General features: G+C 45.0%; 1 protein-coding gene across 1 annotated transcript in view; it reads left to right on the top strand.

Annotated features, from left to right (window-relative positions):
• Nucleotides 1–27,045, top strand: part of LOC121878571 — a 197,029-nt gene that overhangs the window by 92,490 nt on the left and 77,494 nt on the right. The window contains exon 2 of the mRNA XM_042384909.1: nucleotides 62–2,187. Coding sequence (XP_042240843.1) covers nucleotides 489–2,187 — 1,699 coding nt within the window. The 5' untranslated portion in view covers nucleotides 62–488. The remainder of the gene's footprint in view (nucleotides 1–61; nucleotides 2,188–27,045) is intronic.

Raw genomic sequence — 27,045 nt, 5'->3', positions numbered from 1 at the left:
GGTAATGGAAGTCTCATAAGGTGTTAATAGTCTGTTTTTATTAATGTTATTTACCTTCCAGGTTTAATATACAGTACAATACATGTAGAGGTGACAAGAGAGGATAAACAGACTGTGAGGGACGCAGAAGGTGGCCTGAGAGACTCGGTGTACACGGCAGGTTCTCTCAGGAGGTAAACAAACAGTGAAACAGCGAGATAGTTTTGTTGTCATTATTTTGCTTCGAGGCGGAGAGTAAAGAGGCGGTACACGGTGAGGATAAAGAGGCAGTGAAACACACAGGATACAGATAACATCACCATGATTCATCTCAGTGTTGGCAGATAAGTGTCAGAGTGTTTAGCGGTGAATATATTTAGCGTCGCGAGGGAAAATGTGAAGGTGTAGGGCGCGCGTGTGTGTGTTAGTGCGGCGCTGCAGCATGAGCGAGGCGGTGACCAGGGCGGTGGACGGTGGCGTGTGATGCGCACTTGCGCTTCCTCCCCGCCATGATGGCGCTCTTTGGGATGGTCTGGCTGCTCAAGGTCCGTAAGCACCTGCGCCACTGCGCCCATTGTCGGGCCCACCTGAGGACCTGCGCTCAATGCCGGGCTCGGCCTTCTCCCTCGCTGCCGTCCATCATCAACTCGCGAGACTCCACCAAGGAGTCGTGTGCCCAGGACACCGCCTCCCAGACCTCCCCCCCAGAGCTGGAGCGAGGCAGGATCACCCTTGACCTGGTGGCTCATCCTCCACCCCGGGACGAGGATAGTGACGACCCTGACGTGGCTAGTGTAGAGTCCAGGACCAACGGTGAGGACAGGGACTTAGAGGATAGAGGAGTGGACGTCCCGGTGGAGTCCGAGGGCTGTGTGGACGAAGGTCAGTTCTTGTCCTACGATGGACGGGTGTCACCTGCCCTACCTGCCCCTCCGCCGCCCCCGCCCCGCAGTCCAGCTCCACTGGTCCGTGACGGCCCCAGGTCTCCCCGTCGATCCCATGACCCAGCCCTCAGCGTGGCGCAGCAGCCGTGTGAGAGCGCCGCAGGGTCCCTGGCCAGCCGTGTGTGTAGTCTATACGGTCAAGACTCTACCAGGCCCGACCCCGTGTGTGAGAGACGCAGGTCGTTCAGTGCTATCAAGAGGCGGAGTCTCCCTGAGGCCGAGGAGCTGGAGGTCGGTGACGAGGCCACCAGGACCGCCACACTGCCACGGCAGAGCTCAACCGGCAGCGGCTACCGCTTCTGCTACACCCCGGGCCACACCCACCCCTACGCCTGCCCACCCCTGGCGGGCTCCACCCCACAGCTGCCACTCTACGCCCGCACTAACCACGACACCCACACCCAGGAGGCCGCTCCTACACCCCACACACACGCCACACAGGCAGCCCACACTCTCCACACCACGCCACACATAACCCAGTCCCTGCACCCAACATTGCCGGTTACCCACCCGCGGGAGACGCTACCGCAGGTGACTCTAGACCCCCGCTACCTGCCGGGGGAGGCACTAGAAGGAGCTTACGGCGGCTCAGACTCCAGTCGCAGCTCCCACAGCGGCTCCCGCAGCTCTTACAGCGACCACAGTCTGCCCCCTCCTCTGCCCTTCTCAGAGGGGGCCATCCACTACCTACCCACACCCAGCTCCACCCACGCCCCCACGCCCGCCGCCGTCCACGCCCCCACACAATACCACCAGCAGGTGTATCCTCGTGTAGGACGCGGATATGGGCGGCGGTCTAGCATCCCAGGGGCGCCATGTCCCCCGGGGCAGCGAGGAGTTCACTACTGGGATGGGGTGTGGTCCATCCCCACCAGCTCCACCCTCACCACCTTCCTCGGTGCTGACTACCCCACCTACGACCCCACCACTGTACCAGGTCGTGACCGCCGCCCCCATGCCCACACCCACTCCCCCCGCGGGGCTCAAGGCACCATTCCCAGAGCCAGAAGCTCCTCCAGGTCCCGCAGCTCCCCGGGGGGACGTCCTGGCCGTAGTCACTCACGGAGCCCCAGTAGACACCTGGCCAGAATTGACTTGTTGGAGGAGTGTGGCGGGACGGAGGGAGGCGGAGGGCGGAGGGCGGGGTGGCAACACGAGAACGGAGGGGTGGCCACCATCCTGCCGCCCCCACCCCGTGACTGGGGAGCCCCGGCAGCCTCCAGGGCCTCCTTCTGCGCCCTACACGGCTACAACAGACCTAAAGGTAAGTTGACTCTCTCACTTGACACCTGACGGAGGCTGACAGGTGTTGACGTTGTCTCATTCACCTTCATTATTCTCCTCCTCCTCTTCCTTATTTTCCTGCCTCTGTTATTCTTTACCTTTCTTCTCGTCCTTCATATTTTTTCTCCCTTTCTTCCTCAGGTAAAAGGTAAAGAAATAGAAAATTACTTCCTCACTTCTCCCCCCCCCCAGGCCACCATGGCTGGAGGGTATTGCCATTACCCATGTTGTCTGTTTATATATCCAATCATACTGTGTTTGTCTTTCTGTCCACCCGTCTGTGTGTCTGTCCACCCGTCTGTGTGTCTGTACATCCGTCTGTAAGCTGCCAACATCATGACTAAGGTTTTTGTGGTGACAAATGACGAGATATTACTAGACCAGTCTGTTGATTAGGTCGCCTTGACATAAAGAAAACTGGAAACTTAACGAGAAATGGGAAATTAATGAATTCATAAACGTATGTTCTTGAAATAACCAAAGGCAGGTCAGAAGTCATTTAAACAGGTCAGTACAGGACTCCCTCTTGTCTTGGCAGGTCAGAGGTCATTTAAACAGGTCACTACAGTACTTCTTGTTTAAACAGGTCAGGACAGGAACTAAACACAGGTCAGAGGTCATTGAAAAGGTCACCACAGAACTTCCTCTTAAAGAATACAAATAAAAACATCCCACAAATGTCGAGATAAAATGACTGGGACTGTAGGCACTCGCGGCTTGGCACTATAATGACCCTCCCGCCAATTACGGCTAAACCGTCCACAAAATAGCTTTAATCCAGCTAAGTCGGATCAGCTTAATCGACTAACCTCCACCCCCTCCTCCCCCTGGTGATTTTAGCTTCAGTCATACAGGTGTTTTTGTTTGTGGGTGGAAAGTGTTTGTATATTTTTGCTTTTATTTGTGTTTTTGTTATTGTTATGTTTAATGTTATTGTTATTTATTATTATTATTATTATTGTTTTCGTTATTGTTATTATTATTATCATTATTATTATTATTATTATTATTATTATTATTATTATTATTATTAGTCTAGTATTCTATGTATATTAAACTTAAAAAGATTATTTAAGAGAGAATATTTTTAGGGGAAACTACTTTAATTTAAGAGTTAGTGAACGGTGTTTTAAGGGGCCGGTCTACTGTATTACCCTAAAGCGGTGAATACAAGTTAGTAGTTACCTGTGGCTGCCAATCACCTGTACTGGGCTGTTAACTACCAATATAAAGTAATTAACACTTAACTATGCTGGACAGGTAAGGGTCAGGTGAGCGAGTTTTAATTTGTTTAGTTATTTTGAATCACCTGAACATTAGCCACCCCCCCCCCTCCCACCAGCTTATTTCACCTGATGATTTAACTTCTTAAGGCTACTTGGCCAGTTAGATTAGGTTAGGTTAGGTTAGGTTAGGTTAGGTTAAGCTAACATATGGGTGGTTAAAATTCAGGTCAAATAAAGGTGAGGGTTAATCTTTAGGTATTTTATCAACATTTAACATTTCATATATTTCAATATCATTAAATTAACATTGAAATTTAACAATACTTAATAATTTAGCCTCGATCTTTATGGCGTAGAATTAAAAACTAAAAATATTAATAATTGAAAAATTAAATAACTAAAGGGTTTTATTCCGGCGTCTGAACAGGTAAGTTAATTAAATCCTTTGATAAAATTACAGGTATTTGTGTGATATTAAAAAGCTGCTTGTTACATATCTCTAAATTCCTCAGGTTTAATTACTAATTAACTATGAGCATCAGGGTTTAAAAGTGTTTATAGTGTTTTTTGTGTTTTAATTTGGTTTATGTGTGTATGTGTGTGTGTGTGTGTGTGTGTGTGTGTGTGTGTGTGTGTGTGTGTGTGTGTGTGTGTCATAGCACCAGCACACAGACTGACCCTCACCTGTGACCTTTATTCTTCCATTAAACAAAAATCTAATAATTTGTTTTACCTGACTAACACACACACACACACACACACACACACACACACACACACACACACACACACACACACACACACACACACACACGAGATTTTGATGGAAAGAAAATTGCCTATCATGGCAGGTAATGTGTATGTATATATGTATTTATGTATGTATGTATGTATATGTATGTATGTATGTATGTATGTACTGTATGTATGTATGTACTGTATGTATGTATGTATGTATTATAAATATTCGTGAACATCTATACTAAAGTTGTGTATTTTGCACTATGTATTTCTATTATGTATATTTTGTAATTATGTATCTAGGTCTTGTAAAAAAACCAGTTGTGATGGAAAATACACACCGTTGTATACTGATTCACTATGTTACTTGTCATACTAATTTAACATCCTCTTTTTTTCATGACAGTGGACATACTTTATATAAGTCTTTTGTGTATATTTCTATTACCTGTATTTTATTATTTTGTAGTGTAATGTGTATAGTATTTTCGGTTGAAGTTGTGAAGAGGTGTATACTGTTGTGTGTGTGTGTGTGTGTGTGTGTCTGTGTGTGTGTGTGTGTGTGTGTGTGTGTGTGTGTGTGTGTGTCTGTGTGTGTGTGTGTGTCTGTGTGTGTGTGTGTTTGTGTGTGTGTGTGTGTGTGTGTGTGTCTGTGTGTGTGTGTGTCTGTGTGTGTGTGTGTGTGTGTGTGTCTGTGTGTGTGTGTGTGTCTGTGTGTGTGTGTGTCTGTGTGTGTGTGTGTGTGTGTGTGTGTGTGTGTGTGTGTGTCTGTGTGTGTGGGTGTGTGTGTGTGTGTGGATATGTTGTGTTGGTATGTTGGTCAGAGTATATTATTATTATTATTATTATAATAAATATTATTATTATTATTATTATTATTATTATTATTATTATTATTATTATTATTATTATTATTATTTTTATTTTTATTTTTGTTGTTATTATTATTAAGCAAATAAACAAATTTTCGATGTCTTCTATTACAGGTAAGAGTCAGGAATGTCAGCAAAGTGTCAGTCAGGAGTGTCAGCCTTCTCATAGGTAAGTACCACACAAAGAACCTACTGACTTCCGTTTTCTGTTGAACTGTGGAGGAAAACGTCTTATAATATTGTATTAACATCACCGCCACCACCACCACCGCCACCACCGCCACCACCGCCACCACCACCACCACCACCACCACCACCGTAACTACCACCGTTAACTGCCCCCACCACCACCACCGTTAACTGCCCCCCACCACCACCACCACCACCACCACCACCGTTAACCACCACAAACATTATAATAAAACCTTCCTTAATGAATTACTACACTACAATATTTTTAACATAATACCTGTAAAGTATTTTGGCTCGAGATATTAATATTAGGCTTAACAAAAGGTAAACATACAACAATAGCCAACAAACAATAGCCTACCACAGTTAGTTACCTTTTATTATATTATTTTAAAGACAACAATAACGAGAGGACATTAAGCAAGAGTTAATTTAAAAGGCAAAGTTGTTATTGTTGTTCATCCTGGGGTAAGAATAATAAGAGTCAGCAGTGTGTGTTGTTGTTGGTCTAGTGTGTCCTAAAAAAATGTGAAGTGTTTTGATTGTGTCTGTCTCTATGATGTGGTTAGCTTGACGTACTGTGTGTGTGTGTGTGTGTGTGTGTGTGTGTGTGTGTGTGTGTGTGTTTAGCTGTCGCCCTCTATCTCTCCCTCCTTCCCTCCCTTCCTTTCCTCCCTATAGGCCCCCCGCCCCGCCCCTCACCTTTCCTGACTTACTCTCGGCCTGTCTCCCCTCTCCTACCTCCAGCCTTCTCTCCCTCCCCTAATTTACCCTCAGGTGAATTCCTTTCCTGTTTCCTCTCTCTTTCCCTCCCACCCCTCCTTCCCTCCTCCCTCCTTCCCTTTAGGCAACTTCCGGAGTGAGACCCGTGAATTGTATAGCGTTCTCTCTCTCTCTCTCTCTCTCTCTCTCTCTCTCTCTCTCTCTCTCTCTCTCTCTCTCTCTCTCTCTCCCTCCCTCTCTCTCTCTCTCTCTCTCTCTCTCTCTCTCTCTCTCTCTCATATTATAAAGGCTGTGGGGGATGTTAAAGAGGTGAGAGAGAAGGGTAGAATAGGGTGAGGGGAGAAGGGGAGAGAGGCAATGAAGGGAGAGGAGGGAGAGCCAGCTTATGGGGGGAAGGAGGGAGAACTAAGAGTGCCGTGGCTAAGTGGATACAGCGCTCACCTGTCCTGAGTATCGCTGGTTCTACCCCGGGGCGCCCTTAGTCCACCCAGCTGCACCTAACGTTACAGTTGATGAAGTGAAGGTGGTCGAGTACAGTGTCGGCCTCCTTGTGTACTGAGCTGCTCTCTACGTGGTGGACTCAATGGGTGGTTAGGTTAGGTTAGGTGTATGGGACCCACTTTTAATGTGTGTAATAATAATAATAATAATAATAATAATAATAATAATAATAATAATAATTAACGGTTTATTGAAAAAGTTCTGCAGCCCGAAGGCTGAAAGTATACATTAGACAAAAATGACTTATTACATACAAAGACATGGGGTGGGTGGGTCGTTTAACAAAAGCTTTCATAACTGAAAGAAGAAGGAACATTGATTGAACGTACAAATTATTATAGTTTACAGTTGATGGCCCGGGCCTGGGCTGGTTATGGAGACACCAAGTGGTGTGGTGTTCACGTGGTGTAGTAACTCGTCTTCGGGTGTTGGTATGAAGGACCTCACGTGGTCATGGGGACACCGGGTGGTGTGGGGTGGCGTCACAGTACCTCACTCTGCTGGGTGGCGTTGTGTTGTAACATAGTCAGGTGTGAAGCCGACCCTCTGTTGTTCCCATGGTGGACTGATTAGCACCTCCTGGTCAGAAGGTGGTGGTCAGTTCCCAGGGGAGCTTATCTCACTGGTGGGTCGCGGCTCTCACTGGTACTGTCTAGTGCTGAACTCACTGGCTTAAACTGTTCACTGTTCAACACTTGTCTCACTTCTTTCCGAAACGAAATTGTCACTTTTGATTATGTTGATATCTCGGTGGTGAGGATGGGTCGGGGAGAGGGACTTGGGGAATGGGCCGAACATTGGCCAAGGGGAGCAGCTGCCTAGCGGGAGCAGCGCCTGACTTGGTCTCGACCCTACAGTTGTCAAGGATGTAGTGTGTGTGTGTGTGTAGGCACTCTTAAATGTTACATAATGTACATCCCACGCACACATACACCTCCCCTTCCCCCAATCCAACATACACACCCCTCCCCCACTCCTGCTCACTCACCCCCACACACACACGGGGGAGGGGGGGGGGGTCACCATTTCATATCGTTTAGACTTACAACCAAAAGTGTGTCTATTTTTCCCCGTCATAAAATAAATACAAATAACCCCTTTTGGACATGAATGACGTAAGTTGTAATACTAATATACCTGCCGGGTTATATTGTGTTATACTACCTGATATACTGCTTCTATAACTGTTATTATACTCGTAACTAATATACTAACCTGGTTTATACTTGGTAATATACTTTAAATTATACTGAAGGAATATTTATTGACTGATTGATTGTCTAACGAACTGAGTAATTACCTGACTGACTGACCAGGTAATATATATCATCCGCCAACACACACCTTTACTCCATATATAAAAGACCACCTCACCTTCCCACCACACTCAAAACACCGTCATAATATTTTTGATGGAATGTCCAATGAAATGTTGTAATTAGAGAAATATTTTACACACACACACACACACACACACACACACACACACACACGTACGTCTGAAAGCTGGCCAGAGTTTGTTTATGTTTTTTCTTTCTTTGGCCAGATAACAAAATTCGTCATGTCAAAATGCTCAAAGAAATGCTACAGTGAATGTGTTTCTGTGTATCCAGTTTCGTGCAAGGGAAAGTTTTACCCTGTGTGTGTGTGTGTGTGTGTGTGTGTATGTGTGTGTGTGTGTGTGTGTGTGTGTGTGTGTGTGTGTGTGTGTGTGTGTGTGTGTGTGTGTGAAAAGGATGAAAGAAGTGAAGGATTTCTTTCTTTGATTGATAAGTTGATAGATATTCTTTAATTTGTTCTGAGAGATGACTGATGTGGTAATATTATTCAGGTAATATAGTGAGTGTGGTGTGGTGGTGAGTGTGTGTGTGTGTGGTGTGGTGTGGTGGTGGTGAGTGTGTGTGTGTGTGTGGTGTGGTGGTGGCGAGTGTGGTGGTGGTGAATGTGTGATGGTGAGAAACTTAACAAGAAGACACTGGATTATTTCACCTTATCATCAAAACATGTTGTTGCCTGGTTTAGGAACACACCTGACTACCTTCCACCTGTCCTAATTAAACACTCTTACCTGTCTCCAACGCTGCTCTCTCTCTCTCTCTCTCTCTCTCTCTCTCTCTCTCTCTCTCTCTCTCTCTCTCTCTCTCTCTCTCTCTCTCTCTCTCTCTCTCTCTCTCTCTCTCTCTCTCTCTCTCGTTTCATTTTCCTCGCCGTATTGCCTTTCATATCATATGTAAATTTCAATTCTGCTTGACGTGTGACTTTCTTGGGGAGGGAGGGAGTGTTGTGTGTGAGGGAGGGAGTGTTTGTGTGAGGTAGGGAGTGTTTGTGTGAGGGAGGGAGTGTTTGTGTGAGGTAGAGAGTGCATGTGTGTGAGGAAGGGAGTGTTTGTGTGAGGTAGAGAGAGAGAGAGAGAGAGAGGGAGGAGGAGGGACGTGGTTGGGGGGCGCGTGTAAACCACAGTTATTTTACATACCACTTTATATGTAAACAAACTTCTTGTTACACTGGGCTGTTGGGTGAATATGTAAACAATGTTCTTATGAATCTTACTTACTCACACACACACACACACACACACACACAGGTGACAACATTTACATAAGTAATGACAATATTCTTCTCGTCTTATTTGTATTTCTATATGAAGGCAATTAACAGGTGGTGTTTTACCTGTCCTGGTGGTGGTGGTGGTGGTCCCTTGAACATTAAAAAATAACGACAACAACAACAACAAAAAAACACGAAAATTTATGAATGCATCACAATAAATGGAAATAAATAAATCCTCCACAAGTCAAACATATTGACCAAAAAATAAATTAAACCCCTGAATGGTGAAAATTAAACCAATAAATTCTGTAAACTAAAAAACAAACAAAAAACAACAACATTCCCTCGCGTCTCTAAACGTGACGAAAATTTTTGAGAAATGTTTAGAAATTGTGAACATTTTCTGAGTGGTAAAAAGTAGGTCTTTGATACGAGTGAAAATTTACGACTTTAGTTCAGGAGCGAAGAACAAAAATAATGTACGAGAAAGTCCGAGAAAGTGTGAGACTTTTGACTTTACGATGAATGTGTGGTGTTTCCGTCTACCTTGCCTGCCTACCTGCCTGCCTGACTCCCGACCTGCCTGCCTGCCTACCTGCCTGCATCCCGACCTACCTGGCTGCCTGCCTGCCTCCCAACCCTTCTGCCTGACTCCCCAACCCTTCTGCCTGACTCCCCAACCTACCTGCCCGACCTGCCTCCCGTACCTGCCTGTCTCAACTGCCCTGCCTGCCTCCCTGCCCGACCTGCCTCCTGCCTGCCTGCCTCCCCTGCCCCTACCTGCCTCCCCTGCCTGCCTGCACTCCCTGCCCTGCCTGCCTCCCTCCCTCCATGCCCTACCTGCCCCCCCGTGCCCTGCCTGCCTCCCGTGCCCCTGCCCCCCGTGCCTGCCTGCCTCCTATGCCCCTGCCTCCCATGCCCTGCCTCCCGTGCCTGCCCCCCGTGCCCTGCCTGCCTCCTGTACCCCTGCCTCCCATTCCCTGCCTGCCTCCGTGCCCTGCCTGCCTCCTGTGCCCTGCCTCCGTGCCCCTGCCACCTCCCGTGCCCTACCCACCTCCCGTACTTCTGCTCCCACCCTGCCTGCTTCCCCTGCCCTGCTTACACTCCCATTACCCTGCCTGCCTCCCCTGCCCCTGCCTCCCGTGCCTGCCTGCCTCCCGTGCCCTGCCTGCCTCCCCACCCACCCTACCTGCCTCCCCTGCCTACCTGCCTCCCGTGCCCCACACCTGCCTCCCCTGCCCACCTGCCTCCCCTGCCTACCTGCCTCCCGTGCCCTGCCTGCCTCCCGTGCCCTGCCTGCCTCACGTGCTGTATAACTTATTATTTAGGTTCTGTTTTATTTTTGACGAGAAATATTGTTGTTATATTTTGTTTTACTCTTATGGATTAATATGTAAGTGATAGACAGACAGACAGAGACGGACACAGACAGACAGACAGACAGAGACGGACACAGACAGACAGAGGCCTCACCACCATAACCACGTGTGTTGTCTTTACATATTTAACTTAGAGTTTTGGTGTTATGAAAATATTATTATTTTAGGTCAGAATTATGGACTAAAATATCAGTGTTGTCTATCACCCATAACACCTCTCTCTCTCTCTCTCTCTCTCTCTCTCTCTCTCTCTCTCTCTCTCTCTCTCTCTCTCTCACACACACACACACACACACACACACACACACACAATATAGGTCGGTTCCTGATGAGTATGCATTATTAAACTGACTATAGTGAATTATGTATGTATTGTGTGAGGGAGATGGTGGAGAGGTGGTGGTGCTGAGTGTTGGAGAGGTGATAGATAGGGAGTTGGTGGGGAAGTTTTGGAGTGGTGGTGGTGGTGGTAATTGTTATTGTTGCTGTTATTAATTGCTCTCTCTCTCTCTCTCTCTCTCTCTCTCTCTCTCTCTCTCTCTCTCTCTCTCTCTCATTAATATGATTTTCCTGTTGTGTATGTATGTATGTATGTATGTATGTATGTATGTATGTACGTGTATGTATGTATGTATGTATCTATGTATGTACGTGTATGTATGTATGTATGTATGTATGTATGTATGTATTGTGTCATTAGGTGTAATTACTCAGTCATTTTGTGTTAAATTTGGTCATTAAGGACGACAGTGTACCGACACACCTGTTAATTAACCTTCAGTAAGTAACATTTTCTCTTGTTTTGAAAAATGATTTGAATCACCTGTTGTGTTGTTATTGTGAGTACTGAAGGTTAATGAGTACTGGATGTTGTGAGTACTGGTTGTTATTGTGAGTACTGAAGGTATTGAGTAGTGAGGGTAATTGAGTACTGGATATTGAGTAGTAAGGGTTCTCCAGTACTGGCAATTGTGAGTACTGGATGTTATTGAGTATTGGATATTGGGTACTGAATGTATTGAGTACTGGATATTGTGAGTACTGAAGGCATTGAGTACTTGATATTGTGTGTACTGGATGTTATTGAGTACGTGATATTATGAGTACTGAAGACATTGAGTAGTGAATATTGTGAGTACTGAAGGCATTGAGTACTTGATATTGTGTGTACTGGATGTTATTGAGTACGTGATATTATGAGTACTGAAGACATTGAGTAGTGAATATTGTGAGTACTGAAGGCATTGAGTACTTGATATTGTGTGTACTGGATGTTATTGAGTACGTGATATTATGAGTACTGAAGACATTGAGTAGTGAATATTGTGAGTACTGAATGAATTGAGTACTGGATATTGTGAGTACTAAAGGTATTGAGTACTGATACATCACTATACATCGTGGCACCTGTCACTATACTCTGGCACCTGCCACTATACTCTGGCACCTGTCACTATACTCTGGCACCTGTCACTATACTCTGACACCTGTCACTATACTCTAGCACCTGTCACTATACTCTGGCACCTGTTACTATACTCTGGCACCTCTCACTGTACTCTGGCACCTGTCACTATACTCTGGCACCAGTCACTATACTCTGGCACCAGTCACTATACTCTGGCACCTGTCACTATACACTATAATCATCGCCGGGTTTTATATATATATATATATATATATATATATATATATATATATATATATATATATATATATATATATATATATATATATATATTGTGTCTCAGTATATTCCCTCCTCACTGTTCGCTGATTGGCTGGTCCTTTCCAATATACACCAATCAACAGCACCCTAACTTTATGGAGATGAATGCTCTCTCTCTCTCTCTCTCTCTCTCTCTCTCTCTCTCTCTCTCTCTCTCTCTCCACATAATGACTATATGAAGTAGTTAAGGTAATTAAGATGATTTCTGAACTATCACCCACTGCTATTGAGACATCAGTATTATTATTATTATATAATAATGGGTCAGTCGCTAGACACGGGACCCATAGCGTGAAAAAGTCTACGGTCGCAGCCAGCCACGTTTCACTTACTCACGCAAAAAAATATATCAAATATATAAAAAAAAATTATTATTATTATTATTATTATTATTATTATTATTATTATTATTATTATTATTATTATTATTATTAAACTACGGCTTTTATTTATAAATTTCTTCGTCTACTTTTCTCTTAAGTAACAATAATCGTATACTGCTACTTGTAGGATTTTGTAAGTGTTAAGTGAACGTTTAAAAGTGTGTTGGAAAACACTGTGTAAGTACCAGAGCTGATGTAATCGTTGTGGTGCTCGGAGATGAAACACTGTTGACGTCATTGAAGCACTGCTCATGGCGTTGAAGCAGTGCTGACGACGTTGAGGCACTGTTGACGACGATGAAGCACTGCTGACGTCGTTGAAACTCTGTTGACGACGTTGAAACTCTGCTGATAATGTTGAAGCACTACGTTGAAGCACCAAGAGGTAGTCACCTGCATCAGAGCAGCTGGGTGGTTCAGTTCAGGAGAGCCAATACACTCCATCACACGAGTTGGTCTTCCTTCTTGTCGCATTGCAGAGGCTGTGTGTTGAGGCCCAGGCGAGAGTTAGTACCTCTGGCTGTGAGCCCAGTACCTCCTCCTCCAACATCATGGACTAGTACGTCTTCAAGGTGTAGGAGAACTGGTCATCCTCCAATATCAACTACCAGTACGTCTCCAAGTCTTGAGTCCTATTTCCACACAAGACCATTAACCAATAAATTTTCAGTGTTTAAGACCAGTGGGACCTGACCAACACCAAAAGACCGATAATACCCCAAGACCAAAGACCTCCTCCATCAGGTCTAGGATGGTGAGACCAACCTTTACAGCAGTGAAGACCAGTTCCTGACAAGATAACAATATCTCCTCCAAGACCTCACTAGTCCTTCCCCTGCTCCTTGAAGACCAGACCAAAGACCCATTCACTGTCCATGTTCAGACCACAGTACCTCATCCTGGAAGACCTCAAGATCAAAGACCAGTTTCTACCCCCCCCCCCCCAAAAAAAATCCGAGAAATTCCTGCATTAAAAATTAAAAAGGTCTTCGCTTGGCTGCTCTTCAAAGACCTACAACGCCACTCCGCCTCACACAGGGACCAAAGATGAACTCCTTGTACAAAGACCACCGGCTCCTCTCCCTTGCTCGCCCTCCCCGTCCTCCTCCTCTTCCCCCTCTCTTAAAGACCTGAGATGTGAACGTGTTTTTCTTTAAAAGACCTCAAAGACTCCAGACCTTAGTGTACTGTACCATCTGATAGTACATGGTGACTCCTTCCTTCCTTCCTTCCTTCCTTCCTTCCTTCCTTCCTTCCTCCCTTCCTTCCTTCCTTCCTCCCTTCCTTCCTTCTCACCATTACCCTCCCTCCCATCTTCCTTTCTACTTTTCCTCCTACCTTCCCTACTTCTCTCCTTCCACCCCTCCCTTCACCCCCCTCCTCCGTGGTAGTGACGGGAAATGGACGGTGAGTGGCAGGATGTCCGACAGGATGGAAACATGACCAGGATGATGACGGCATGATAGTGGCATGATGGCGGTAGTGTCCAGGATGATGATGACATAATAGAGGCATGATAATGGTAGTGTCCGGCATAATAGAGACATGATAATGGTAGTCTCCAGCATAATAGAGGCATGATGGTAGTAGTCTCCAGGATGATAGAGACATGGTGACACTATAATAAAGCCTCTCGTGTATGATATAATTTCCCTGAGTAATCGTAGTAACCATTAAGAGTCTACCTGAAGTCTACTTAACTACAGTGACGCATGAACGATACAGGTGAAGGCTTATAACAACAGTGAACAAGATGAACAACTGAACATGTATCACGTCCAAGCTGTTCAATTTTAAGGACGGAGTTCTCTCTCTCTCTCTCTCTCTCTCTCTCTCTCTCTCTCTCTCTCTCTCTCTCTCTCTCTCTCTCTCTCTCTCTCTCTCTCTCTCTCTCAGTCCTCCTCCCCTTCCTTCGCTTCTGTTACACTATCCATTTTATTTCCTCCCTTACACATAATCTAGTTTACTCCCTCTCTCCCTCTCCCTCCCTCTCTCTCCTTTTATATTAATCCTCTGTTTCCCTTCTCTCATTTGTACCTCTTCATCTTCTTTCTGACTTATTTAGACAGGTATTGTAAGTAGACAGGTATTGTAAGTAGACAGGTATTGTAAGTAGACAGGATAGGACTTCACACGTGGCAGAATGGGTGTAGGAGGAACGAGAGGCACTGCAGGATGGTGGTGACTCCTACAAGGGGCGTGTTAGAGGTTGAAGGACACCATGGAGGATATTTGCTCCTGTTTGAGTATCGTGAAGGACCTGTACGACACGCCCTGATGATGGTGGTTGGCCCTGTAGGATGGCGTAGGATCTCAGATAGTGTTTGCTGTGTTGTGTAGTTTATGTAAGTAGGAGTTTTATTTTTTTTTCTATTGGTTACAGGTTAGATGAGGTTGGGTTGGGTTAGGTTGGGTTGGGTTGGTTAGGTTGGGTTGGGTTAGGTTGTGTTGGGTTAGGTTGTGTTGGGTTAGGTTGTGTTGGGTTAGGTTGGGTTAGATTAGGTTGGTTTCAGGTTAGTTTAGGTTAGGTCAGATTTGGTTAGGTTAGTATTGTAGTTGTGCTGTACTGGAGGTCGTTCTCAATGTTGCCAGAATACTGTAATACCAAGTTCTCCAAGGTGCCAGGAGGGAAAATTATTTGTAACAAGTTGTAACCTTCCTGGACATAGAGTGCTGTAACAGTGGTCAATACGGTGTTGTAACAAAGCTTATATTGCTGTGTGTTGTTTGGGTACAGCAGGTGCAGGACACACACACACACACACACACACACACACACACACACACACGCACACGAGGCCACAGGTGTGTATACATTTTAATAACAGTAATTATTTAGGTGAAAAAATTACTCCTGGAATTTACTCGAAATATTAACTCCTGTAAACCATATAATAATAATAATAATAATAATAATAATAATAATAATAATAATAATAATAAAACAAAAATAACATAACAATTCAAAAGTTAACAATATTGTGTAGGTAATAATCTAAACATGTTAAAATAGAATTAATTTAACACATAATTTAACCTTAGCGACAAAAACCACCCAAGAGGTAATATAAGATAATTATATTTTACCTTAACTCATTTTCTCACAAATTCTTAAAGATAATTTTCCTCCTAATTAGTGAGGTATTCAACATGGCGTCCAAACAACACCTTGACTATAGTGTAACGAGGAGAAAAAAATTTCTTAATATTGCTTATGAATGACGTCACTCGTTAGGTTGAGTGTTTGAGAACTAGTGTAGTCTCTCTCTCTCTCTCTCTCTCTCTCTCTCTCTCTCTCTCTCTCTTAAAATCTTATTACCTCCTCTGCCTCCACCTCACTCTTCCTCCTTCCTTCCCCCTCCTACCCTCCTTCCCTCCCACCTCCCTTCCTCCCCCTTCCTCCCCTCCCTCCCCTCCTTCCTCCGTATTTGACAGTTCTCACTTGCCTCTGACAGATATCAACACCTGACGTGTGTGTGTGTGTGTGTGTGTGTGTGTGTGTGTGTGTGTGTGTGTGTGTGTGTGTTTTGACTGACTGGTGTTAACAGATCAACACCGTCACAGTTAACACACCGTCACAGCTAACACACCGTCACAGTAAACACACCGTTACAGCTTAACACACCGTCACAGCACACACCGTCACAGTAAACACACTGGCACAGTTAACACACCGTCACACACCGGCACAAAGCATTAACACCGTCACAGCACACACTGTTACAAAGCACACACCGGCACAGTTAACACACCACAAAGTTAACACACCGTCACAGTTAACACACTGTCACAGTTAACACACTGGCACAGCACACACCGTCACAGCTAACACACCGTCACAAAGCTAACACACCGTCACAGTTAACACACCGGCACAGTTAACACACCGTCACAGTTAACACACCGTCACAGTTAACACACCGTCACAGTTAACACATCGTCACAAACTACAATAAAACTCACTGGATAAAAAACATACAAGAATTTTGGTGTTGAATTTTAATTAATTCTTCTCATGCGTGTCTCTCTGTCTGTGTGTCTGTCTGTCTGTCTGTCTGTCTGTCTGTCTGTCTGTCTGTGTCTCTGTCTGTCTGTCTCTGTCTGTCTGTCTCTCTCTCTCTGGTCTGGATTGTCTTTCACCATCTACTACTACTCTCTCTCTCTCTCTCCATAAAAGTACCAGAATTAATCAAGTTTTTTTTATATACGAAGTAGAGTGAAATTAACACCTCACTCGCCTCCTCTCACTTGCCTTCCTTCCTCTCACTCAACTTCCCTCATTCATTTTCCCCTCACTCGCTTTTCCTTCCCACCCTTTCCTTCCCCTTGTTTCCCCTCACTCGCCTCCACTCACTCGCCTTCCCTCACTCCCCTCGCCTTGCCTCCCCTCACTCGCCTCCCCTCACTGTTCACCGTGAGGGTAACAAGCAGGACAAGTTTTAACTGGGTTCATCCAAGAGTGAATTGAGAGAGAGAGAGAGAGAGAGAGAGAGAGGTGTGGCCGACACTGTACGCCGCAGACTGTCAGCTGTCAGACGCCGCAGACTGTCGGCTATCAGACGCCGCAGACTGTCGGCTATCAGACGCCGCAGACTGTGAGGTATCCCCGGCTGACCATCTGTCCGCTCAGAAAAAGTAATAGGGTAAACTTGTATAATTTGCCGCCGCTTTTCATTGATGGATTAAAATTAACATTTAAATTGGCTCTTTTGGTTCCTGTTTTGTTGTCTTAATTGAAAACTGAATAAGATGTATTGACTTTATACAGTCCAATATTACACACACACACACACACACACACACACGTTCATAAACAAATACGTACATACACATACGCACACACGTGAAGGAGGGAAGGGGGGATGTGGGACGTTATACTGTGAAGGAGAAAGATGAGGTGTTCCTTCACTTATAAGTTCCAGCTCCTTCCTCCCTCCCTCCCTCCCTGCCATATTAGCTCTTCCTAGAATGGTTTTCTTCTCTCTCTCTCTCTCTCTCTCTCTCTCTCTCTCTCTCTCAGAGCTGGCGTCTCCTCCTCCTCATTTACTTTTTATTTATATTTATGATTTTTACAATATTAGATTTATTGAAAAACTTTTGTTCTAAGGAATTCCATCATTACAGAGAGAGAGAGAGAGGGAGAGGGAGAGAGAGAGAGAGAGAGAGAGAGAGAGAGAGAGGGAGAGGGGGGGAGAGAGAGAGAGAGAGAGAGAGAGAGAGAGAGAGAGAGAGAGAGAGAGAGAGAGAGAGAGAGAGAGACTAGATACTCGTTCAGGGCGAAACTATGGACAAGTCGTTTACGCCATTTGCCTCTGTCTACCCCGGCAGTAATTGGGAACTTGGATGTTAATCGATTTACGGATCGTGTTCCAGGGGTAATGGTTAACCAGTGCAGTTGGTGAATTGTCCGGTCTTATTGGATTACTTCTTCACATTGAATCATGCAGCTCGCTAACTCAGGTTGTGGTTGTTGTGTTGGCTACTGTTGTTGTATTGTCTTTGTTGTTGTTGTTATTATAGTTGATGTTTTTTGTCATTGTTATTATTGTTAATGTTGTTATTGTTATTATTATTATTATTATTGTTAGCGGTAGTAGTAGTTTTGGCATTACTCTGTGTGTGTGTGTGTGTGTGTTAGAAGGCAAAGTCTCACCTTCGCAGTAATTAAGGCTCCGAGCAGCATCGGAAGTTACTGTTCAATTCAGCAATTTCTCCCAGCGTGATGTGGCTCCGTTGAGGGGTGGCTCTGTTGAGGGGTGGCTCTGTTGAGGGGTGGCTCTTTTGAGGGATGGCTGTGTTGAGGGATGGCTGTGTTGAGGGGTGGCTCTGTTGAGGGGTGGCTCTGTGTTGAGGGATGGCTGTATTGAGGGATGGCTCTGTTGAGGGGTGGCTCTGTTGAGGATGGCTCTGTTGAGGGATGGCTCTGTTGAGGGGTGGCTCTGTTGAGGGGTGGCTGTGTTGAGGGATGGCTCTGTTGAGGGATGGCTCTGTTGAGGGATGGCTCTGTTGAGGGGTGGCTCTGTTGAGGGGTGGCTCTGTTGAGGGATGGCTCTGTGTTGAGCCTGACGCGAGTGAGTGAGTGCGTGTGTGTGTGAGTAGTGGTACTGATTAATTCGTTATAACATTAACTGGGTACTGACAGTAAATGGCCGTTGTTGTGATAATGGTGGTAGTCGTAGTAGTAGCTGTGGTAGTAGTAGTAGTAGTGGCAGTGGTTGTGTTGGTAGGCGTCGCAGTTGAAGTGATGATAGTCGTAGTAGTAGTTATGGTCGTGGTAGTGGTAGCCGTAGTAGTGGTAGTAGTAGTAGTAGTGGTAGTAGTGGTAGTAGTGGTGGTAGTGGTAGTAGTAGTAGTGGTAGTGGTGGTAGTCAAGGAAGTATCTTTTAATTAAGTATATTAGGGGCAGGACAAAGAAGTGTATAGTGTATGGTAGGTGAGTTTATTTACCTGTGGAATAATTGAGAGACTAAGGTAGGGTGGGTGAAAGGCAGGAGGGAGGAGGAGGGAGGAGGGTGAGAGGTAGGGAGGGAGGGAGGGTGAGAGGCAGGAGGGAGGAGGGAGAGTGAGAGGTAGGGAGGGAAAGAAAGTGAGAGGAAGACGGAAGGGAGGATGCTGGTAAGGGAGGTGGAAGGGGGGGGGAGAGGAAGGGGAGGTAGGGAGAGCGAAGAAGTATACTATCTCTTTACCACATCCCTACCACACCTCTCTACCACACCTCTCTCCCATATCCCTCACTCCACCACACACTTTCTACTCCATAACCCAACCCACAATGACTGCCAGACACCCTCCATTCTTCCTCCCTCATATTACCTCCCTTCTCCCTCATATTACCTCCCTTCTCCCTCATATTACCTCCCTTCCTCGAGTCTCCCTCTTACGTATACCCATAACTAGAAGGAAATGGTACGTGGCTAACTATCACCATCACCGCCACTATTACCACACATCGTCACTATACCTTCACCACAAACAACCAACACCACTACCCCTCACTAACCACTACCAACCACCACCATCAACCACACCACACCACACCACACCACACCACACCACACCACACCACACCATACCACACCACACTACAAGAAAAAAAAAGTGGAAATATAAAACTCTTGACCTGAGAAAAAGTGAAGTGGTATGTGGACTTTATAAATGTGGACTCAAATTGAAATATAATGACATACACCTCATTAACTTGCCGCTGTAAAGGAGACAGATGGGGGGGGTGGTGTGAGGTGCGGCATTAGGGTGGTGAGGTGCGGCAGTAGGGTGAGGTGCGGGAATAGGGTGAGGTGCGGCATTAGGGTGATGAGGTGCGGCAGTAGGGTGTTGAGGTGCGGGAATAGTAAAGTGAGGTGCAGCGTTAGTCGTGTGAGCTGTGGCATTAGTGAGATGAGGTGCGGTAACAGTGGAGTGAGGCGCGGCATTAAGGTGGTGAGTAAATAGGGTGAGGTGCGATATTAATGAGATAAAGTGCGGCTTTAGGGTGAGGCGGTGCAGATCAAGGATAGAGCCTGGAGGGTGAGGTTATGTTTGAGGGCGAGGTTGGTGTACGAGTGTGAGGTCGAGCCTGGAGGGTGAGGTTATGTTTGAGGGCGAGGTTGGTGTACGAGTGTGAGGTCGAGCCTGGAGGGTGAGGTTATGTTTGAGGGCGAGGTTGGTGTACGAGTGTGAGGTAGGAGCCTGGAGGGTGAGGTTATGTTTGAGGGCGAGGTTGGTGTACGAGTGTGAGGTCGAGCCTGGAGGGTGGAGTCTACAAGTGCCGCGTCAACATGAGCTGAGTGGAGACATTTTTAAAGGGCCTGGTAAGGAGGAGCTCTTTGTTTACACCTATCAGCTGACTAGACGCTCTGGGGAACTTATTATTGACTAGGTGTGTTCCCCCCCTCCCCCCCACCACTTCCTCCATCACCGCCATTTCCACCACCATCATCGCCACCTCCAGCTCCACCATCACCAACAACTCCACCACCACCACCATCTCCTCCACCAACGTTATCTCCACCATCTTCCTCACCACTACCATCTCAGGTTCAGGTAAATACCAATTAAGGTTGGAGCAGGTGTGTTGTGTGCTTGAACGAAGACGTCATCTCCCAGTTGTGTGTGTTGGGGGAGGGGGTGTGGAGGGGGTGGAGGGGAGGGAGGGTGACAGTGGGGATATGGATGAGTAGTGTGGGTGTGTGTGTGTGTGTGTGTGTGTGTGTGTGTGTGTGTGTGTGTGTGTTAAGTTCGAAATTAAAAAAAAATAATAATCTTTTTTCATCTTATTGACGACTATTTAATTATGCTCTCAAGTCATATTATATTTATTAGACTTTCATTTTACTTAATGATGCTGCGTTAAAGCTTATACTTATTATACTTATAAGTTACTTAGAAGTTAATGATCTGACAACACACTGCTATCAAGACCAGACTGACAACACTACTGCCACCACCAACCACAGACTGACAACACTACTGCACCACCACCACCAGACTGACAAACACTGCCACCACCACCACTAGACTGACAACACTACTGCCACCACCACCACCAGACAAACAACACTACCTAACCACCACCACCAGACTGACAACACTACTGAACACTACACCACCACCACCAGACTGACAACACTACCACCACCACCACCAGACTGACAACACACTGCCACCACCACCACCAGACTGACAACACTACTGCCACCACCACCACCAGACTGACAACACTACTGCCACCACCACCACCACCACCAGACTGACAACACTACTGCCACCACCACCACCAGACTGACAACACTACTGCCACCACCACCACCAGACTGACAACACTACTGCCACCACCACCAGACACAACACTACTGCCACCACCACCACCAGACTGACAACACTACTGCCACCACCACCACCAGACTGACAGCCACTGACAACACTACTACTGCCACTACTGCCACCACCACCACCAGACTGACAACACTACTGCCACCACCACCACAGACTGGTACCCACCACCACCACCAGACTGACAACACTACTGCCACCATCACCACCAGACTGACAACACTACTGCCACCACCACCACCAGACTGACAACACTACTGCCACCATCTTCTTGACAACACTACTGCCACCATCTTCTTCCTGTAATTGTCAAAGTTGCACCAATTATAACTTACCTCGACACTATTAAGGATAAACATTGGTCGGATTTTCTGACTCACTTGAGAATTATAATGAACGGGAGATGGCCAGTGTTGTTGTTGTTGTTGTTGTTGTTGTTGTTGTTTGTGTGATGGTGTTTGTGTTGTTGTTGTTGTTTGTGTGTTGCTTTGATGTTGTTGTTGCTTTTGTGTTGTTTGTGCAGTTCGGGTGTTTCGTTGTTTTTTTGTTGTGTTTTTGGTCCTGTTTTTGTTATTATATTGTTGCTATTTTTGTTATTTTGTAGTTGTTCTAGTGTTGTTGCGTTGTGTTTTTAATTCTCGTGTTTATTTTTGTATTATTAAGTTACTTTAAGATTTTGGTAAGTATTTTTAAAGGAATTATTTAAGTAATTTTGAACTATTTTAGGCGCTACTTACAGTAAGTAATTTTTAAGGAATTTCCTCGAGTAAAAGTTGTAAGTAAATGCTCAAATATTTTTAAGTAAAATTTTAAGTAATTTTTCTAATATGTTTAAAGAAATTTTAAGTAAGTTGTAAAGTATATTTTTAAGAGATTTATGAGGTAAAATTTCGCCGGTGCATATTTAAGTAATTTTAAGTATAAATTTACGTAATGTGTACAGGTGTTGCGTAATCATACACCTGTCATTAATTACCTGAACCAGACAGGTAAAAACACCAGAGTATTTTTTCATGTTTCTCTTGATTTTTTTTGTATATTTACTAGTTGATGAAATATGTTATATAGTGTAGTGTATAATTGTGTATGTTGAGTGTATTGTAGTGTATGGTGAGTGTATTGTAGTGTATGTTGAGTGTATTGTAGTGTATGCTGAGTGTATTGATGTTGTATGTTGACTTAATAATGTTTGTAATGTTTATTTTTCGTGTAATTTCCAGGTGAGCGAGTCCAGACACCTGTAGAGTGCGGTACAGTAAGTACATTATACATTCAGAGTACATTACAGCAGAGTACAGTACAAAACACACACACACACACACACACACACACACACACACATCTTTACCATCTCCCAAATTATTTTCTTCGTTCATAATTCATCTTTATTCTCTTTCTCTATTCCATTTCCCCTTCTCTTGTCACCCTGTATATCTCGCTCTCTCTCTCTCTTGCCTTATTCACCCCTTCATCCGTCTCTCTCCCACTTCTTCTTTGATCGTCCATAGACTAATTCCTCTCTATTTACATTTCATTAACGTGTTTGTTTTTATCTCCTCCTCCTCCTCCTCCTCCTTCTCTCTCTGTTTCCTTGTTCTGTGTAGCATTTTTATGTTGCCACCTATCGTTTACTGCCCCTTAGTGACTCTTCCCTTATTCTCTCTCTTGTGTCTTAATGTTTCTTCTTTACATCTTCCACCTTTTGTGTGTTTCTTCTTGTCTTCCTCATTTCCTTCTTCCCTTTCTTCCTCCTTTTATTTCTTATCTTCCTTTTCCTTCTCCTTTCTCTTCTTTCTCATCTTCCTTCTCTTTTTCCTCATCTTCCTTCTCTTTTTCCTCCTCTTCCATCTCCTCCTCCTCTTCTCTATATTGCACATTCATCCTACTTCTTTTTCTTACTTTATGTTGAAACTATCTCTTTTCCTCTCTTCCTCTCCTCCTTCTCTTGTTTCTTTACATTATTATTCCCTCTTTCTTAACTCCTCTTCTTCACCCTTCATTTGCCTTTCTCACCTTCCTTCTCTCTGTGTTCATTTACCTGTTCCATTATCTTCCCCTTCCATTACGTTCTCTTTAATATTCTGCGTATTTATCCCCTTTCCACTCTCCCTTCCTTCCTCTCTCCAACCGTACCTCCCTCCCTTCCTTCCTCTCTCCATCCCTCCTTCCTCTTACTTTACTCTCTCTGTCACCCCTCTGTCTCTCCTTCCCCCTCTTTCTCTCTCCCTCCTTCCACTTCCTCTTCCTGCCACCCCCCTCTCTCTCTCTCTCCCTTTCCTTCCTTCCTACCTTCCCCCCCTCTGTCTATCCTAACCCCCTGTTTCTTCCTTCCTTCCTTCCTTCCTTCCTTCCTTCCTTCCTTCCTTCCTTCCTTCTCCCCATGTAACACAACACAAAGAGGTGAGGTAAAATAAACATTAATTCCTCGTATTTCTATGTGAGTCCTCTGTCAACATTATGTAGATGTGTTATGTGGTACTGGAAGGTGTATGTGGTGGTTCTGGAAGGTGTATGTGGCGCTGGAAGGTGTATGTGGTGCTGGAAAGTGTATGTGGTGGTGCTGGAAGGAATATGTGGTGCTGGAAAGAGTATGTGGTGGTCTTGGAAGGTCTCCGTGGTGCTGGAAGGTATAAATGACGCCACAAAACACGTTGATGGTGTTTTAATGGCGTCTTGAACTTGGCGTAAAGTGTTGGAAGAGTCGTGAAGGTGTTATCAAGAATCTTCAGTTTACTGGTGGTGGTGGTGGTCAGGTGAGGTGGGGTGCGGCGCTACCTGGCAGGTGATGGTGACAGGTGAGTCATATTACCTGTCATTAACACCTGCTGGCCCTGTCATTAACACCTGTTGGGTTATATTACCTGTCCTAATCACCTGCTGCATTATATTACCTGACATGGTCAAGTATGTTGTCTTGGTTAAGCTCTGGTAAATCGTTGTTGTGTTGTCATAGTCAGGTGTCATAAGTGTCATACCTAGGTGTCATACTCAGGTGTCATGAGGCCCAACAGAGAGCTTTCTTAAGTTTAAGTCTAATCGTCTTACAGTTGACAAAAGTACTAGAGGTTGAGACCAAGTTGGACAGTTGTCTCGTCTTACGGGGCATTTTATGTAGAAAGTTTGTGTGTGTGTGTGTGTGTGTGTGTGTGTGTGTGTGTGTGTGTGTGTGTGTGTGTGTGTGTGTGTGTGAATAGATAAATATGGAGAAGCGAAGAGACGAAAGATTGAGTAGAAAAAATAAGTAAAAATGGAAGAAGAAATAGCTAATGCAAAATATAGGTGAAAAGGAAGATAGAAATTGAGAAAGGAGGAAGGAAGTAGAAGGAGGAGTTATAGGCAGTAAATAGATAGAGATAATAAATGATAAGAGATAAAATTGGGGACGAAAGAATAACGAATAAAAAGGCAAAATGAAACAGGAGATAAAAAGGAAGGAAGGAAAAGTGATAAATCAGAAGGAAATGAGACACGGAGAGATAAAGCCATGAATGGGAAGAGGGACAATAAAGATGGGAATGGAAGAATGATGAATAGAAATGAAGAAGACGAGAGAGAGAGAAGAGAATGAGTGATGAAAGAAAACTTGAGATTGGACGTGATTAGTGATGTGGGATTGAAACACCGAGATAAAGAGCAGGAGAGAGAGAGAGAGAGAGAGAGAGAGAGAGAGAGAGAGAGAGAGAGAGAGAGAGAGAGAGAGAGAGAGAGAGAGAGAGAGAGAGAGAGAGAGAGAGTCGTCCCGTTTACACCCAACCCCTATCGCTCATATATCCACCTAACCTATGTTTGAAGCTATCCAGCGTATTAGAGTTAATGATGATGTTTGGTAACTTGTTCCACTCGTCCACTACTCTATTTCCAAACCAATGTTTACCTATTTCGCGCCTAAATCTATTTTTTTTCTAATTTAAAACCATTGCTACGAGTTCGCTCCTGGTTGGATAGTTTGAGTAGTGGTGGTAATATTAGTAGTAGTGGTGGTGGTGGTGATAGTAGTAGTAGTAGTAGTAGTAGTAGTAGTAGTAGTAGTAGTAGTAGTAGTAGTAGTAGTAGTAGTAGTAGTAGTAGTGGTGGTGGTGGTGGTGGTGGTGGTGGTAGTGGTAGTAAAGTAACGGGGGATATAAGTAAGACTCACCTGGGTCGTCTCTTTCACTTAATGATCCTCAATGTTTTAATTATCTCTTGTTAAAGGCTCTTGACCCTCCTTCAGTAGATGGTGAGGAGCCTTAGTGAAACTCTTACTGGGAGGAGCCTTAGTGAAACTCATACTGGGAGGAACCTTAGTGAAACTCTTACTGTGAGGAGCCTTATTGAAGCTTTTGTGAGGAGCCTTCGTGAAGCTCTTACTGTGAGGAGCCTTAGTGAAGCTCTTACTGTGAGGAGCCTTAGTGAAGCTCTTACTGTGAGGAGCCACAAAACGAAGCCTCGCATGAGAGCTTCATCAGAGGCTTCGGTGAGAGGTCGTAATACACCGCCAACAATGGTTCAGGTATTTAACACAAATTATGGAGGTGATAATTAACCTGTAATTTACGGCAGGTAATAAGGGGGTGAGGGAGAAGGAGGTGAAAGTGAGGAGAAGGGAGGGAGAGGTAAAGATGAGGGAGAGGTTGATGAGGGAGAGAGGAGGGAGAGGTAGATAAGGTGAGGGAGAGGTAGATGAAAGAGGGTGAGAGAGGCAGGTGAGGGGGAAGAGTTAGGAGGGAGGAAGAGGAGAGGAGTATGGGGGAGAGTTGAGGAGGAGGGTGAGGAAGGGAGGGAGGAGTGTTGATGGGAGGGTGAATGGAATAGAGAAGAGTCACGTAGGAGAGAGAGAGAGAGAGAGAGGAATATGAAGATGATGATGATGATGATGAAAACCAACAACAACAGTAAAGAAGGAAGAGCAAGAGGAAGAAGAAGTGGATGATAATTGGAGCGAAAAGAAGAGGGAGAGAATAAGGACAGGTGAGGCATGATATTTGACCTCTGACCTCTCTCTCTAAAACTTTTCACTTCCCCCACATTCATCACCTCCTTTCCCCTCCCATTCATCTCTTCTTTCCTCTTCTATCATTATCACCTCTCTCTTTCTCCCTTCTCTCTTCCCCTCCCATCCATCTTTCTCTTTCCCTCTCTTCCATTATCTCCATTTTCCGTCACATATTTCCATCTCATTTGACCTTATCTGTGGATGGATGTAGTAGTGGTGGTATTGGTGGTGGTAGCTGTGGTGGTGGATGTGGTGGTATTGATGGTGGTAGCTGTGGTGGTGGTTGTGGTAATAGTGGTAGTGATGATATATAGCAGAGATAGGAGTAGTAGTTGTGATAGTATTCATAGTGGTAGTACAGGTAGTAGTAGTAGTAGTAGTAGTAGTGGTAGTAGTAATAGTAGTAGTTAACAAGTCTGCCGATAAGAACAAAGTGGTTCAACCTCAGCAAACAAGAATGCCCGCCCTGTGTGTGTGTGTGTGTGTGTGTGTGTGTGGATCATCTTACGACATCAACTATGCAAGAAAGGAGGATTCGTTTGCATGAGGCACGACGAAGTAAGGGACATCACTGCAAATATGTTGAAGGGGATATGCCTGAGCGTCACTGAAGAACCTCCTCCCATTGGATGGTAAACGCTTCATTCATGCCAACACAACCAAGAAGTCAGTGTGGTACAAGGGGACAGTAAACCTTCTCTGATAACAGGATATTCGATTCCCTGGTCCCATCTCACCTTC

The sequence above is a fragment of the Homarus americanus genome, unplaced genomic scaffold (assembly GCF_018991925.1).
Source record: "Homarus americanus isolate GMGI-L3 unplaced genomic scaffold, GMGI_Hamer_2.0 scaffold38618, whole genome shotgun sequence".
NCBI classification, from domain to species: domain Eukaryota; kingdom Metazoa; phylum Arthropoda; class Malacostraca; order Decapoda; family Nephropidae; genus Homarus; species Homarus americanus.
The sequence above is the reverse complement of the archived record's forward strand: the minus strand, read 5'-3'. Positions and strand labels throughout refer to the sequence as shown.